Raw genomic sequence first — 14,055 nt, 5'->3', positions numbered from 1 at the left:
ATAATTACTTATTTTAAAAGAACATTCAGTTACAGACTAGCTGCTGTTGGTTTGCTCTGTCAGCTCCTGGAGGACTGGATCACATTTTTGGTTTTGGCCTCAGGCTTGTTTCAAATATGGAATCAAATATTGAAACACATTTACTAAAATACTTTAATGTAGTGAGTTTAACATTCTAATATTCTTGTTACTTGGCTGTTAATCTTTTTTTACAAGAGGGTCAAGGTTCTAACAATAGAGAGAGGAAAATGTTTCACTCTCTAAAAAACCACGCCCACCACAAATTCGATGCAACAGATAACAGATAACCTGAATTTTAGTCCCCGAAAGTTGAGCTCCAAGTGTTTATCAGTGTTTATTAAAGTATGTCGTATGAATGGATTTTGACTATGGGTTTGTCCTTTCTCAGGTTGACTTGTTAAAAAACTTTCCTACTGCGGCAAAGACATCAGGAGGACTCAGCAGAGAGTTCCAGGCAATGAGGTTTGTTAATCTGTCTTCACTGTTTTTAATCAGTAAAACTCATAATATAGTAATAATATGACTGAGCATTGGACAAGTACTAAAAAAGTCAAAGGAGATTATACCAACAAAAAATTAAAAACAGCGTAGTATAGCATGTCATCAGAATCATTAAAAAAAGTCATAGTATAGTATGTTGTCCAAAATCACAAAAAAAGGTCATAGTATAGTATGTCGTCAAAAATCATGAAAAAAAAAAACATCATAGTATAGCATGTCATCTGAAATCATGAAAAAATGTAATAGTATAGTATGTCGTCCAAAATCACGAAAAAACGTCAAAGTATAGCATGTCATCCAAATTCACGAAGAAACTTCATAGTATATGGTATATCATCCAAAATCATGAAAAAAAGTCATAGTAGCTATAGCATGTTGCCAAAAATCACGAACAAACATCATAGGTATAGCATGTTGCCCAAAATCACGAACAAACATCATAGTATAGCATGTTGCCAAAAATCACGAACAAACGTCATAGTATAGCATGTTGCCAAAAATCACGAACAAACATCATAGTATAGCATGTCGTCCAAAGTCATGAAAAAAACGTCATAGTGTAGCATGTCGTCCAAAATCATGAAAACACTTCATAGTATGGCATGTCATCCAAAATCACGAAAAACGTCAAAGTATAGCATGTCGTCCAAATTCACGAAAAAACTTCATCGTATATGGTATGTCGTCCAAAATCATGAAAAAAAGTCATAGTATAGCATGTCATCCAAAATTATGAAAAAAAGTCATAGTATAGCATGTCATCCAAAATTATGAAAAAAAGTCATAGTATAGCATGTCGTTCGAAATCATGAAAAAAAACGTTAGTATAGCATGTCGTCAAAAATCAAAGTATAGTACATAAGATTTGAAAGTGTTGCCTGTAGTCATAAAGTCTTTGAGAGCTCTCTGCTTTCGACAGTTGATAATATTTTTCCATCCAGTGAAGGTGAAATGTTTCTGACACATCTATACTTATATTTTTTTTAAGGTTGGCCAACACTGAGCTGGAGAAGGAGAACGCAGACCTGAAACAAAAGCTGAACGAATACAGCGAAAGATTCGGTGAAACATCTTCTAAACCAGGTGAGACTTCCAAACAGCCGTGTCATGTGTGAGTATATGTATATGCTGTGAGCACCATGTCCTCTGTACACATTGATTCCACTTGTCTTGTTGTATTCTCAGACTATGGGAAGCTCAAACACCTCCTGCAGGCGGCTCAAACAGAGAAAACCAAACTTCAAACTGAAGTGAAAAACCTGAAGAAAGAACTGGAGAACTTTGACCCGTCGTTCTTCGAGGAGATTGAGGACTTAAAATATAACTACAACTTAGAGGTGAAGAAGAACATCCTGCTGGAGGAGCAGCTGAAGAAGGTGTGTGATCAGTTTGGTGTCAAAGCTGACCTGCCCAGTGTGTCCGTCAGTTAACTCAGGGTTACTGTGCCTTTAAATGACATCACGACTGTTCAACCTACACTTGAATGTACTTTCATCAACTGATGACCAAAAAGTGGACATTGTCATAAACTATCTTTGGGGCTGACTGTCAGGAACCACAGTTTGAAGTCTTACGTTCCAAAAGCAAATTCCTTTTAAACTGTAGGAAACTCGTCTCCTTTCCAGTTTCTTGAATGTAGCTCGTTAAGTTTCTCATGTAAGGCAGCTATTAATTGTGTTAACACTGAGCTCTTAGTTTGGTGATGTAACTATATGTGTACCATATATATAGTTATATTTGCACAATTCTGACATGATGTTGTGTGAATTTGTCAATAAAGTTGCTTTAATACTAATCAGACTGTTGATAAAAGAAATAACCAGTTCAACGTGAACATATTTGTCATGATTTATTCATTCAGCAGTCAAAGCGCTGTAACATACAGTATTTACAGTTAATTAATGAACATTTTGAACAATTTCAGTTGCCAAACAGTTGTCCAGGTCCTGTACAAATTTCTGCAAATCAAACTCTTGAGGCGCCTCCTCTGGAATTATTGGCGAGAATATCTAGCAGCTATCATCAAAGTGACAAATCTTCCAGGGTCACAGCAGAAGCTTCAGAAGAAGGAACGTTTCATTGTCGCAGGCTGTTTAAAAGTCAAAATGGATGTCCAACAGTCGGCTGAAATGCTGTCCGTTCAGTCTGGAGAAGGAAGCAAACAAGTCCCTACTGTTGTTGTATTCATCAACCGTCCCATCCACACGAACGACCACCGACCTGTCCCCGAGGAAAGTTTCCCCATCTGGCCACCTCAGTCCCAGGTGATGACGATGAACCTGCCAACACAACAATCACTGAACATTTCAAAGCCTTCGGTGCTGTTACAGTCAATTAAAAACTATTTAGTACGATTTTAAAGAAGTTTCACCTTAAGGAGCGTGCCGTCGTTGCAGTGCCAGACGATGCCCTCAACTCGTCCCTCTGGACTCTCCTGGAACCAGGAGCAGAGCTGCTGGAAGTCCACTGGTGGAGGGTTTCTGATCTGTATACTCCCGTGTGACACCAGACAGTGGACGGGCTGCTTCTTATTCCCCAGGCCTGTTAGGACAAGACAACTTTAGGACAGCAACACTAGTACAACTATGACACAATGTTAGTACAACCACTACGTCCCAATTATGTCTAAATTGTTAACGCACACGTGGGCGATGTTTTTGTGCCATGCTACACTATGACATTTTTTTGTGATTAAGGACGACATACTATACTATGACTTTTTTCATGATTTTTCACGACATGCTATACTATGACGTTTTTTCGTGCTTTTGGACGACATACTATACTATGACTTTTTTTCAAGATTTTGGACGACATACTATACTATGACTTTTTTTCGTGATTTTGGACGACATGCTATACTATGACATTTTTCATAATTTCGGATGACATACTATATTATGATGTTTTTTCGTGATTTTGGATGACATGCTATACTATGACATTTTTTTATGAAATCTGGACGACATACTATACTATGACTTGTTTTCATGATTTTGGACGACATGCTATACTATGACATTTTTTTATGAAATCTGGACGACATACTATACTATGACTTGTTTTCATGATTTTGGACGACATGCTATACTATGATGTTTTCGTGATTTTTGATGACATGCTATACTATGACTTTTTTCCATGATTTTGAATGACATACGATACTATGACGTTTTTTCGTGATATTCAACGACATGCTATACTATGACGTTTTTTCATGACTTTGGATAACGTGCTATACTATGACATTTTTTGATGATGTTGGACGACATGCTATACTTTCACGCTTTTTCATGATTCTGGACGACATGCTATACTATGACGTTTTTCGTGATATTCAACGACATGCAATACTATGACATTTTTTCATGATTTTGGATAACGTGCTATACTATGGAGTTTTTTCGTGCTTTTGGACGACATACTATACTATGACTTTTTTCAAGATTTTGGACGACATGCTATACCATGACGTGTTTCGTGATTTTGGATGACATGCTATACTATGACGTTTTTTTATGAAATCTGGACGAAATACTATACTATGACTTGTTTTTATGGTTTTGGACGACATGCTATACTATCATGTTTTATCATGATTTTTGATGACATACTATACTATGACTTTTTTTATTAAATTTGGACGACATACTATACTGTGACATTTTTTTATGATTTCGGACAACATACTATAGTAGGATGTTTTTTTCATGAAATCTGGACGACATGCTATACTATGATGGGGTTTTTTTTTTTATAGTTTTGGATGACATGCTATACTATGACCTTTTTCCATGATTTCGGATGACATACTATACTAGGACGATTTTTCATGATTTTGGTGATATGCCATACTATGACTTTTTTTTTTCCATAAAATCTGGACGACATACTATACTATGATGGGGGTTTTTTTTATAGTTTTGGATGACATGCTATACTATGACGTTTTTCCATGATTTCGGACGACATACTATACTATGACTTTTTTTTTTTATGAAATTTGGACGACATGCTATACTATGACGTTTTTCTATGACTTTGGACGACATGCTATACTACGACTTTTTTTGCCATGGTTTTTGACAACACATTATACTTTGACATTTTTTTGCCATGCCAAAATATGACATTTTATACTATTTGAAAGTATAACATGACCCTCCCTTGACACTACCTTAAATGAACATTAAAATGAAAATGTATCATGACATTACCATAAGAGTTTCCGTTGACGTTGGTTCCGATGAGCTCCAGTGTTTGCTCCATGAGGTCGGTCAACGGGACTGCTGTGACTTCTAGCAAGTCTTCATCATCAGCGCTGGGCCTGAGAACCAGAGCTGCCCCAACGTCGGGATCCACCACAGAGGAGTGCCAGCAGTACTGTTTGTTGTCCTTGTCCACAGGAATCCAGCCTGAACATCCACAAGGACAAAGTCACGTCTGCAGGCAGTGCCATCGCCACCACGTTACATGTCACGATTATTACTGATGTCTTTAATGTAAACTAGCAACTTATATCTCTTTGTAGCCTCTATGTTTACCAAGTCTGAGAAATGTTTTAGACTATATTTGATAATTTTCTACTAAACTCATTATCAGCCTTTGTTGCGATTTGATGTGAATTTACTGTAGGGATTTTGTACACCCTGTATTTCTGTATAAGGTTCACACAGATATAAACTCCCTCTGAAGTGTGACCATATTTGTGTTGATACGTTGCAAACCTACAACCTGTTGCACATTTGCAGTAAGTTTAATTGATTTTTTTTCTAGTTCAAATTCTGGCCCATTCATTCATGTGTGTTTTGTACCAGATTATGAGCTCACTGTGTTTTATGAATATAAAACACAGTTGTTGGTTTTCTTTAACGGTGTTACTGTGGGGGATTTTAATTCCCTGCACCACTACATTATAATCATTACTTTAGATTCAGACTTCCATGAGGTTAAACTCACTGTGATGCCACATCTGCAGTAAAGCTGATTAATCGTTTCAAAGATTATCTTTATTTGACTCGATAAGTCGTGGTTAAACTTGAGGACCTGGAATGTGTCCGTGTTCATCAGGCACTGGATGGCCGTTGTGATGTTTGACTCTGTGTGCTGGGATCCACGTCTCAGGCACCGTCTTAAAATCTTCCTCTACGTTCCATGTGAAACCTGAAACAGAACACAAACAATACAACTAGTCCAACCTGAAGAAATAAAGCAGCTGTCTGACGGAATGAACAAAGGTACTGGACATAAAATACCTTTGGAGCTCCCGTGAGAGTACTGATACTTTTTGAACCTCTTCTCTGCCTGTTTGTTGGGTTTCCTGTCGAGTCGAGCCCAGAGGTGAGGCTGCCCTGCAGGAGAAACATAAAACATTGTTCAGTTTGAGTCCCCTCTACTGCAAGAACATTAACATGAGACTTTTACAAGTCATAATGCCAGTGAGGGAATGATCTTTTTATGTATTATATTTAAAACATATTCACAATATGAAGCAGAAAAAGGCAACAAACACATCTGTCCACATCTGTCAGGCTTAAAATAAATTCTTCTCTGTATTTTTACATGAGAAACTATACAGCATACAGCAGGTACAAACACCTCCAGAGTCTCACTCAGGACGGCGTGTACAGTATGGCTGCCCCCCCAACAGTCGACCAAACGTTAGACAACTAGAAAGGTCATTAGTCGGCAAGATTTCATTGGTCGCTTAGTCACTCAGTGAAACTCTATCAGGAGCTGCACCTTGTCAAAATGAATCCAAACCTATATGACTGGATCATGTGTGACTTTAATTTGAAAGGACAGACACAGGAAGTGTCCACGCTCAGCAGTCAGACAGGAGTCAGGTTCATTTCCAGGGCTGGAAATCCAAAGTGTGGGATCATTTTGAAAAGGTGAAGGTGTGACGCCGCTACAAAGGTGAGGGGAGAGTCACAGGGTTGCTAGAGGGTGTAAAAAACAGATTAGCCTTCTAATATAATCTTCATGTGTCTTCCAGTGTCTCCCTCTCACCCCTGCTCTAATCTTGTTCCTCCTGGTAGTTAACTGTGTTCAGGTGTGCTGCACTCAGGTGAAGGGGCCTGGCAGGTAGGAGATAAAAGAGCAGGGAATTGTTTGAGGAGGGTTCTTTTGATTTTGTTTGTGAAAGAGGAAGAGGAACAGAGGTGCAGTGCAGCAGCCTGCCTTGGAAGAAGAAGGTTTTCTACGACTCGTGTTTGGTGTTTCCTCACCTGTGTTTGTGTGGAGGACCAGAAAGAAACGGACCCATCCTCCAAGTAGGACCAGATTGTTTTTGTGTATTCCACCCCAGTGAGTGTGATTCCTCTTTTTTTCTCTCAACATTCTTCATTTTTGGCAATGCATTGTTTTGTCTTGGAGCCTGTTTTTCATTTTAAGCACTGGACAATGGACTTTCCTTTTGCACTAGGATTATCTTTTTTTTGGATGAGGACAATTATTATTAAAGGGGACATTCGGCCAAATACCTTTTTTTTTTGTTTTGTATTTTCATTTGGGATGGGGCACAAGATAAAAATAAATCATCCTTCAGTATATTTAAGTTTCGTTGTCTATGTTCATCTGCTGGAGTCAGTAAGGGTCCAGGGTCTGTGTCGTCCCCCTCCCGTTTCTCACACCTTCAACTCAAACCACCAAAATATATCATTTAATCATTACATTCATATCAGAAACATGCAGGAGACTAGTCCACTGATGGACCATGATGAGGACTGTTCTGGCTCTAGTTTACAGTAGCTGTCATTCTGAGAGAAACACACCTTTATGTTCTGTAACATAACAGCAAGTGCCGTCGAGTTTTTCTGTGGCGAGCGCACAGTCGATGTTCGCCTCCAGAGCAACAGGGTTCACGTTCTCTGTGGCGACGACCTGAAATTGCTGAAGAGAGACAAAGATGTTTTAACCATATTAACAGTCATAAAGAAACAACTGAACAACTAAACTACACGAGTTCTTCCTGTTTAATTTAACATTAGTGTCATGTGGTTACAATCAATTAAAAAGACACAATCATTCACTTTGTTTTACAAATAAATCCTCCACATATTCACATTATCTGATTTTAATCTCCGTCCCCTATCAATAACATATTTTTAAAGCCCGGATTGATTTCATTTTATATCCAGTAGGGTGTGAAATTCATGTTTTACCATGATACAATAATAAATCAAACTTCAGACAACAATGTGATATTTGTTGAAATCATAAAGTCTGCAACGACACGTTTATAACAATATAAATTATACCAATATCAACACCATTCTGTGCCACTAACACTGTTTAATGTTTAGGAAACGGCCTGGATGGAAATGGTGACACAGATGTGCCATGGGAATTTCAAAATAAAGGTGTATCTTAAAGGGATAGTGCACCCAAAAATGAAAATTCAGCCATTATCTACTCACCCATATGCCGAGGGAGGCTCAGGTGAAGTTTTAGAGTCCTCACATCCCTTGCAGAGATCCAAACAAACAACTTTTTATGTCAGGGCTTCAGGACACTTGGATCACTACAGACGAGCAGTATGGAGATATTTTGTGGTTTCAATTATGTGTTTTTGGACGTTTGAATCTGGGGCGCCGTCAGCCTCCATTAGGTGGAGTTGTGTTGCTACCTCCTCTCCCCTTAGATCTCGGCAAGGGATGTGAGGACTCTAAAACTTCACCTGAGCCTCCCTCGGCATATGGGTGAGTAGATAATGGCTGAATTTTGGGTGCACTATCCCTTTAAAGATGACACTATGTATTGATGTTATTACTTTACATCAATAGTGTTGGATCACTGATCACTGACTCAATATTGATCCAGACTGATGTATTATTACACTCTTAATATTCTGCAGGGGAGAAGATGTTTTACTGTCTCTCTAACATTTCCCCCCGTGGTAACTGATGGCACTGAGCTAACATGGTCTTACAACTGGCTGGAAGAATCTATTTTCAGTTACTCTTTCTATCGTACACGAATTTGATATTTTCTTTATTCTTTCTGTCAATTATCAAGTAAACTGATGAATATTTGCTGCTTCTCTGATGTGAAGACTGTCTGTGCTGGTTTTTTTATACGACTGTAAATTGAATATTTTGGGTTTTGGACTATTTGTCAGGACAAATATGAAATTTGAAGATCTCACCTTGAGATTTTTTGACATTTTACAGATGAAACAATCAATTAATTAAAAAGAAACTTGAAACTGATTGATTAAAGTTTCAGCGCTGGGGTTCATGTGGATTCTGGCTCTACACACATACTCTGTGTCATCTCTGGCCGGGCTAGTTTTATCTTATCACAGATACATTAATATTGGCAGACAATGTATTAGTTGGAGTGCAAAAATATCTTTTATGATTCAGATCACTGTTACAGTTTCCTCATCAGAGAGAACTGAGTTTAGTTTCAACAGTAACATGTACAGCTGAGGACTAAAGGCCCGTTTCCACTGAAGAAGTTCCTGGTACTATTTGGTAGGGCCCGACTGATTTAATCGGCCGATTATAGCCATTAGAGAATAATCGGCAATCGGCCAAAAGTTGATTATTTTATTTCCCAGAGGTTTACTGCCTTTTTGCACATCATATTTATGATTTATTTTGTGTTCAAATTGTTCATATGCTGCTTGTTCCACACAATAGTAAAATGTTCTTCCTTCAATTTATATCTTTGTAACGAGTGTTTGAACTATATTTAAGCCATCAAAAGCAGGTATTTCGGGGGTTTAAATTGAAAAACGTAAAAATTTAATTGGCCAATATATCGGATATCGGATTTTTTTTATTCCATAATATTGGAATCAGCATCAGCCCCAAAAAATCCATATCCATCGGGCCCTACTATTTGGGGGGCAGGAACTTCACAGGAATGTCCTCTCGCTCGGCCCTCTCAACCGCTGTGTCTCCACCGAGAGGGCGGAGTAGGAGGAAGGTTCCTGTAAAGTTACTGGGCTCTGTATGTGATGTAATCGTTGCGCGACCATTTCGACCAGGGTGATGCGGCAAAGAAACCAACAAAGAAGAACAACAACAAAGAATAAGAAGCAGAAGTAAGAAGAAGAAAGCAGACATAAGAAAGACGATTATCAACATATCTTGGCTATCTTCCATTTCTTGCTTTTCTTCTCACGACTCCTTTTAAAAATGCGACCCCTCGTCTGCTGAGTTTTAAAAATGCCGACTATTTTGTTGCTTTCTGTTGACGTCACATCCCGCCTTGAGTATATCCAATCAGCACCAAGTAAACCCCAAGCCCCAGCCAGGAGTTTTTCGGGGCCGTTCGGAGTACCTACTCCGAGGCAGGGACTTGTTTAGCCCCTGTAAAAGTTCTGGAACTCTGTCTTTCAGGGGTGGTTCCTGTGGTGGAGACATGCACCAACGGCCCCGGGCCCATAAAATTACCCCTAAGTTCCTGTGGTGGAAACGGGCCTAAAGTTTATACACGTTTCTTTAATAAAAAAGCTGAATAGGTCTTTATCAACAATGTTTTGTGCCACTGATATTAAGACTTATCTTATATATCATAACTTATATGTTATACTGAGACTGGAGTCTGAAACTCTGTGACATGGATACAGTCAGAATAGTTAGTTCTGAGCGTCTCTGGTTCGTCTTGTGTGTTCTGCGGGTTGTAAATGTTTTCTAAACTAAACACTGTATATTACACACACACACATATATTTTAAATATCATCTGCTTCATATCTGGATCCCTACTGTCACTACAGAGACCTAATCAGGGAGCCTTATGTCACACACTATAAATGTACTTGTATTTTAACTGTTATGTGAATAAAGTGAGTATGAACTGGACTGACGCTGTTTCAGGCCTCTATGATGTTCGCTCTCTGTCCTACCATCAAGGATTTTATTCAGTGTGTACTTTGATCATATTTAATAACCCCTATTTGTTTATTAGCAGATCTTATTGGGAGAAGACAAATTACACTGTTATTGAAACTCTTTCTGTCACATGTACAGCTCAATAAATGACATATTTCTTTAATAACAATGCTTCAGAGATCTTTCTAAACAATGTTGTGTGTGTTTAAAGTATAAACTACAATTACTGCCCTGGATAAAGGCTTATACAAATTATTTAAGGGTGCATTTCCCACCAGACATTAAACCTCTCTATAACACACACATGATGCTGATCCATCAGCACAACAGGCTGTAACATTATTAAAGTGATGTTAACATGACCTCATCGTTATAACACACTCACATTTATTAGTAGTAGTAGTAACTTTTCAGCAACTCAACACCTTCTTGGAGCAAAACAATTCCTTTGATGCCTTTCAGTCTGGATTTCGAGCACATCACAGCACTGAGACTGCACTTGTAAAAGTTTTAAATGACATTCATCTGAGCAGTGATGCATCAAAGATTTCGGTTCTGGTATTACTGGACCTCAGTGCTGCATTCGACACAGTTGACCATAAGATACTGCTCAACAGACTAGAAAAGTTTGTGGGACTTTCTGGCACTGTGCTAAATTGGTTTAAATCTTATTTACAAGACAGGGATTTCTTTGTGTCACTTAGCAATTATGAATCTGTGCAAACAAAAATTACATGTGGAGTTCCTCAAGGGTCCATTCTTGGGCCTCTTCTGTTCAACATATGCTTCCTCTTGCTCAGATTATGGAATATCATAACATCTCCTACCATACTTATGCAGATGACACACAACTTTATGTAACAGTGTCACCAGATGACTACAGTCCCCTACATCTGCTAAATAAGTGCATTGACAAAATCAATACATGGATGTGCCAGAATTTTCTACAACTAAACACAGACAAAACTGAGATAGTTGTTTTTGGCCGCAAAGAACAAAGATCAATAGTCAGCACTCACCTTGACGCCATGACACTAAAACCTACAAATCAAGCCAGAAATCTTGGTGTAGTTCTGGACTCAGACCTAAATTTCAATAGTCACATTAAGACAATTACTAAATCAGCCTACTACCACCTTAAAAACATAACAAGAATAAAAGAATTTCTGTCTAAACAAGATACAGAAAAACTTGTTCGTGCTTTCATTTTCAGCGACTGGACTATTGTAACGGTGTCTTCACAGGCCTGAGTAAAAAATCAATCAGAGAACTGCAGCTCGTCCAGAACACTGCTGCCAGAGTCCTCACCAACACCAAGAGAGCGGAGCACATTACACCAGTGCTTAAATCACTGCACTGGCTTCCTGTGTGTCAAAGGATAAACTTTAAAATCTTGTTACTTGTCTATAAAGCACTAAATGGTCTCGGGCCTAAATACATCTCTGATATACTTGTACGTTATGAAGCATCCAGACCCCTCAGATCATCTGGAACAGGTTCACTCAGTGTTCCCAGGATCAAAACCAAACAAGGTGAAGCAGCCTTTAGTTTCTATGCTCCCCGCCTGTGGAACAAACTTCCAGAATATCTGAGGTCGGCTGAAACTGTCAACTCATTTAAATCAGGGCTTAAAACATTACTATTTACTGCAGCTTACCAGTGAACTAGATATGTAACTTATTGTTAGGATAATCTGTAGCTATTGTTTTTATATTTGTCTGATGTTGCTTTTGCTTTATGTTTGCTTTTTAAATGCATTTTCTGCACTGATTTTAACTATTTATACTATTGCTTTTAGCTCTTGTTTTTAATGATCTATTGTTCCTTTAATGTTTTATTTTAATGTATTTCTCTTGTAAAGCACATTGAATTTCCTTGTGTATGAATGGTGCTATATAAATAAAATTGCCTTGCCTAGTAGCAGTAGTAGTAGTAAATACTGAGTACTTTATTTGTTGGTACCTTGGTGCTGTTTACTCTGTGGTGTTAGTGTTATAAATGACAGATGAGGTAACAGCTGATGGAGGATGAGGAGGAGGATGAAGGTACCAGTCATTACTGACCAGAGAAAATACGTCACCGTTAACAAATCATTAAACAATAGCTCCGGTGTACCGGGATCAAACTGACAGGTTTGTTTCTATATGTGAAACACTCTAAGGTAACGTCGCCCTGATTGGTTTCATGCTAACATCATCATCATCCTCATCCTCGGTGTTTCCGCTCTCACCTGACAGTCCCGTTTTCTGGACGGTTCTTCTTTCACTTCCGTCACAAACACACACGGGATCTTCTGCTGAACGGAGCCGAGGCGGCGCATCGTTATCCGGGTTAGATCTTTACTCTCCCCCTGAGACTGTCCGGTGACGGTTAGCACCGAGCTAACAGCTGATTCACACCGTTAGCATAGCATGGAGGAGATTTCTGGTCACGTGAGGAACTTCTTCTTCTATTGTTCTGTGGAGGGTCGCAAATAATGACACGGCTCATCAGCGCCTCCAGGCGGACTGGAGAGGAACTATGGACCCGTTTCTCTCTTATATATTATTTAGACAATTAATTTGTTCAATACTCCCACTTGTCTTTATGTTTAAAAGTTAATTAATTAATTTATTTTTTTAACAGTTATGTTTAATATTTTATTTTTATTTTTTTCATCTCTTCTGTCATCAGAGTGTTTTGTGCCCACTAGGACCGATGCACGGGTCAGTGGTGATATCAGAGTGACTGGTGTGTAATGTGTTGTTTGTTTTTTTATATTTGTTTGTGGGTTAAATAATTAAACATTCAAGAAAACTCAGACATCTGTTTTGCAGTCGGCACCTGTACTGTCTGTTTAATACATATACTTATTATTAACAGAAAGCTTATATTCAATCTCTAAGTCAAACTTTTAACATTTATATATATTATTAGAAATATATGTATTTTAGGATAAAATTACTGACTGACCACTGAGGGGTTTTTTAAATTTATCTTTTAATTACTATTCATGATTTTCATCATATTGGACAGTAAAGAATTACACCTACAATGTCTATTTCTGATTGCAGTGGTCACATTTTAAAGAGGCAACAGACAGCATCTTTTCCTGAATATATCATTATGAAAATAATGTGGGTTGCACAGGGTGGTGGCCGCAGTAAAATCAGACTATCAGCGTTTACATAGGTTACTTAGTGGCTGTGCAATAAGCTTCTGCCACCGGTGCCGAAATTTCGCAGAAAAAATCTGCTTTACGGCAGGAAACGCGTCATGTATTGCTAAACTGGTCGGTCAGCCAATCAGGGACTGGAGCTGGCCCTTATGAGGAGTTGGGCATGAGATAGTTGAGTCACGAGCACAATGGCAGACGGACAAAGTTTGGAGACAAGTGAAAAACGGCCTAGCAAAAGAAAAGGAGCTCCTCTGTGTGAGGAGGCAAAGAAGAGCAAAAAGGAGAGTGATAAAAGAAGAGGAAAAACAAGAGTAAACCTCAGTCAGGCGTTCAAGAGATGGAGGGAGCTCCGTGAACAAAGAGGCTTCAGAACCAATGTCCAGCTAGCTTTCTTTCTAATGGATCAGTAAGTAACACTGCTAAATGTTAGCTAGACGAGAGAGGACTGTACTGTACTGGCTGCTAGTTCATTCCTAGCTGGCCAGCATCGCAAATCGCCGCAACCAGGGAGCGGGTAGCGAGTGTTGGT

The 14,055-nt window shown here is 38.7% G+C and overlaps 2 protein-coding genes across 2 annotated transcripts in view; one reads left to right on the top strand and one right to left on the bottom strand.

Moving 5' to 3' along the window:
- Window positions 1–2,317, top strand: part of cep290 (centrosomal protein 290) — a 60,350-nt gene extending 58,033 nt beyond the window's left edge. Inside the window, exons 49-51 of the mRNA XM_049573024.1 lie at window positions 410–483; window positions 1,511–1,605; window positions 1,708–2,317. Of these exons, the coding sequence (XP_049428981.1) occupies window positions 410–483; window positions 1,511–1,605; window positions 1,708–1,952 (414 nt within the window). The 3' untranslated portion in view covers window positions 1,953–2,317. The remainder of the gene's footprint in view (window positions 1–409; window positions 484–1,510; window positions 1,606–1,707) is intronic.
- A 39-nt stretch (window positions 2,318–2,356) lies between these two features.
- lg4h12orf29 (linkage group 4 C12orf29 homolog) lies at window positions 2,357–12,805 on the bottom strand. Its single transcript, XM_049573062.1, has 7 exons — window positions 12,600–12,805; window positions 7,299–7,416; window positions 5,778–5,873; window positions 5,569–5,685; window positions 4,740–4,937; window positions 2,894–3,063; window positions 2,357–2,801 (listed from the first exon to the last, which is right to left on the bottom strand). The coding sequence occupies exons 1-7, from the start codon at window positions 12,687–12,689 to the stop codon at window positions 2,616–2,618; spliced, it is 975 nt and encodes a 324-aa protein (XP_049429019.1). The 5' UTR covers window positions 12,690–12,805; the 3' UTR covers window positions 2,357–2,615.
- Window positions 12,806–14,055: the final 1,250 nt, after the last annotated feature.

Source organism: Epinephelus fuscoguttatus, linkage group LG4, assembly GCF_011397635.1.
Source record: "Epinephelus fuscoguttatus linkage group LG4, E.fuscoguttatus.final_Chr_v1".
Lineage (NCBI taxonomy): Eukaryota > Metazoa > Chordata > Actinopteri > Perciformes > Serranidae > Epinephelus > Epinephelus fuscoguttatus.
Note: the sequence above shows the minus strand (reverse complement) of the source record. Positions and strands in the feature narration are given on the sequence as shown.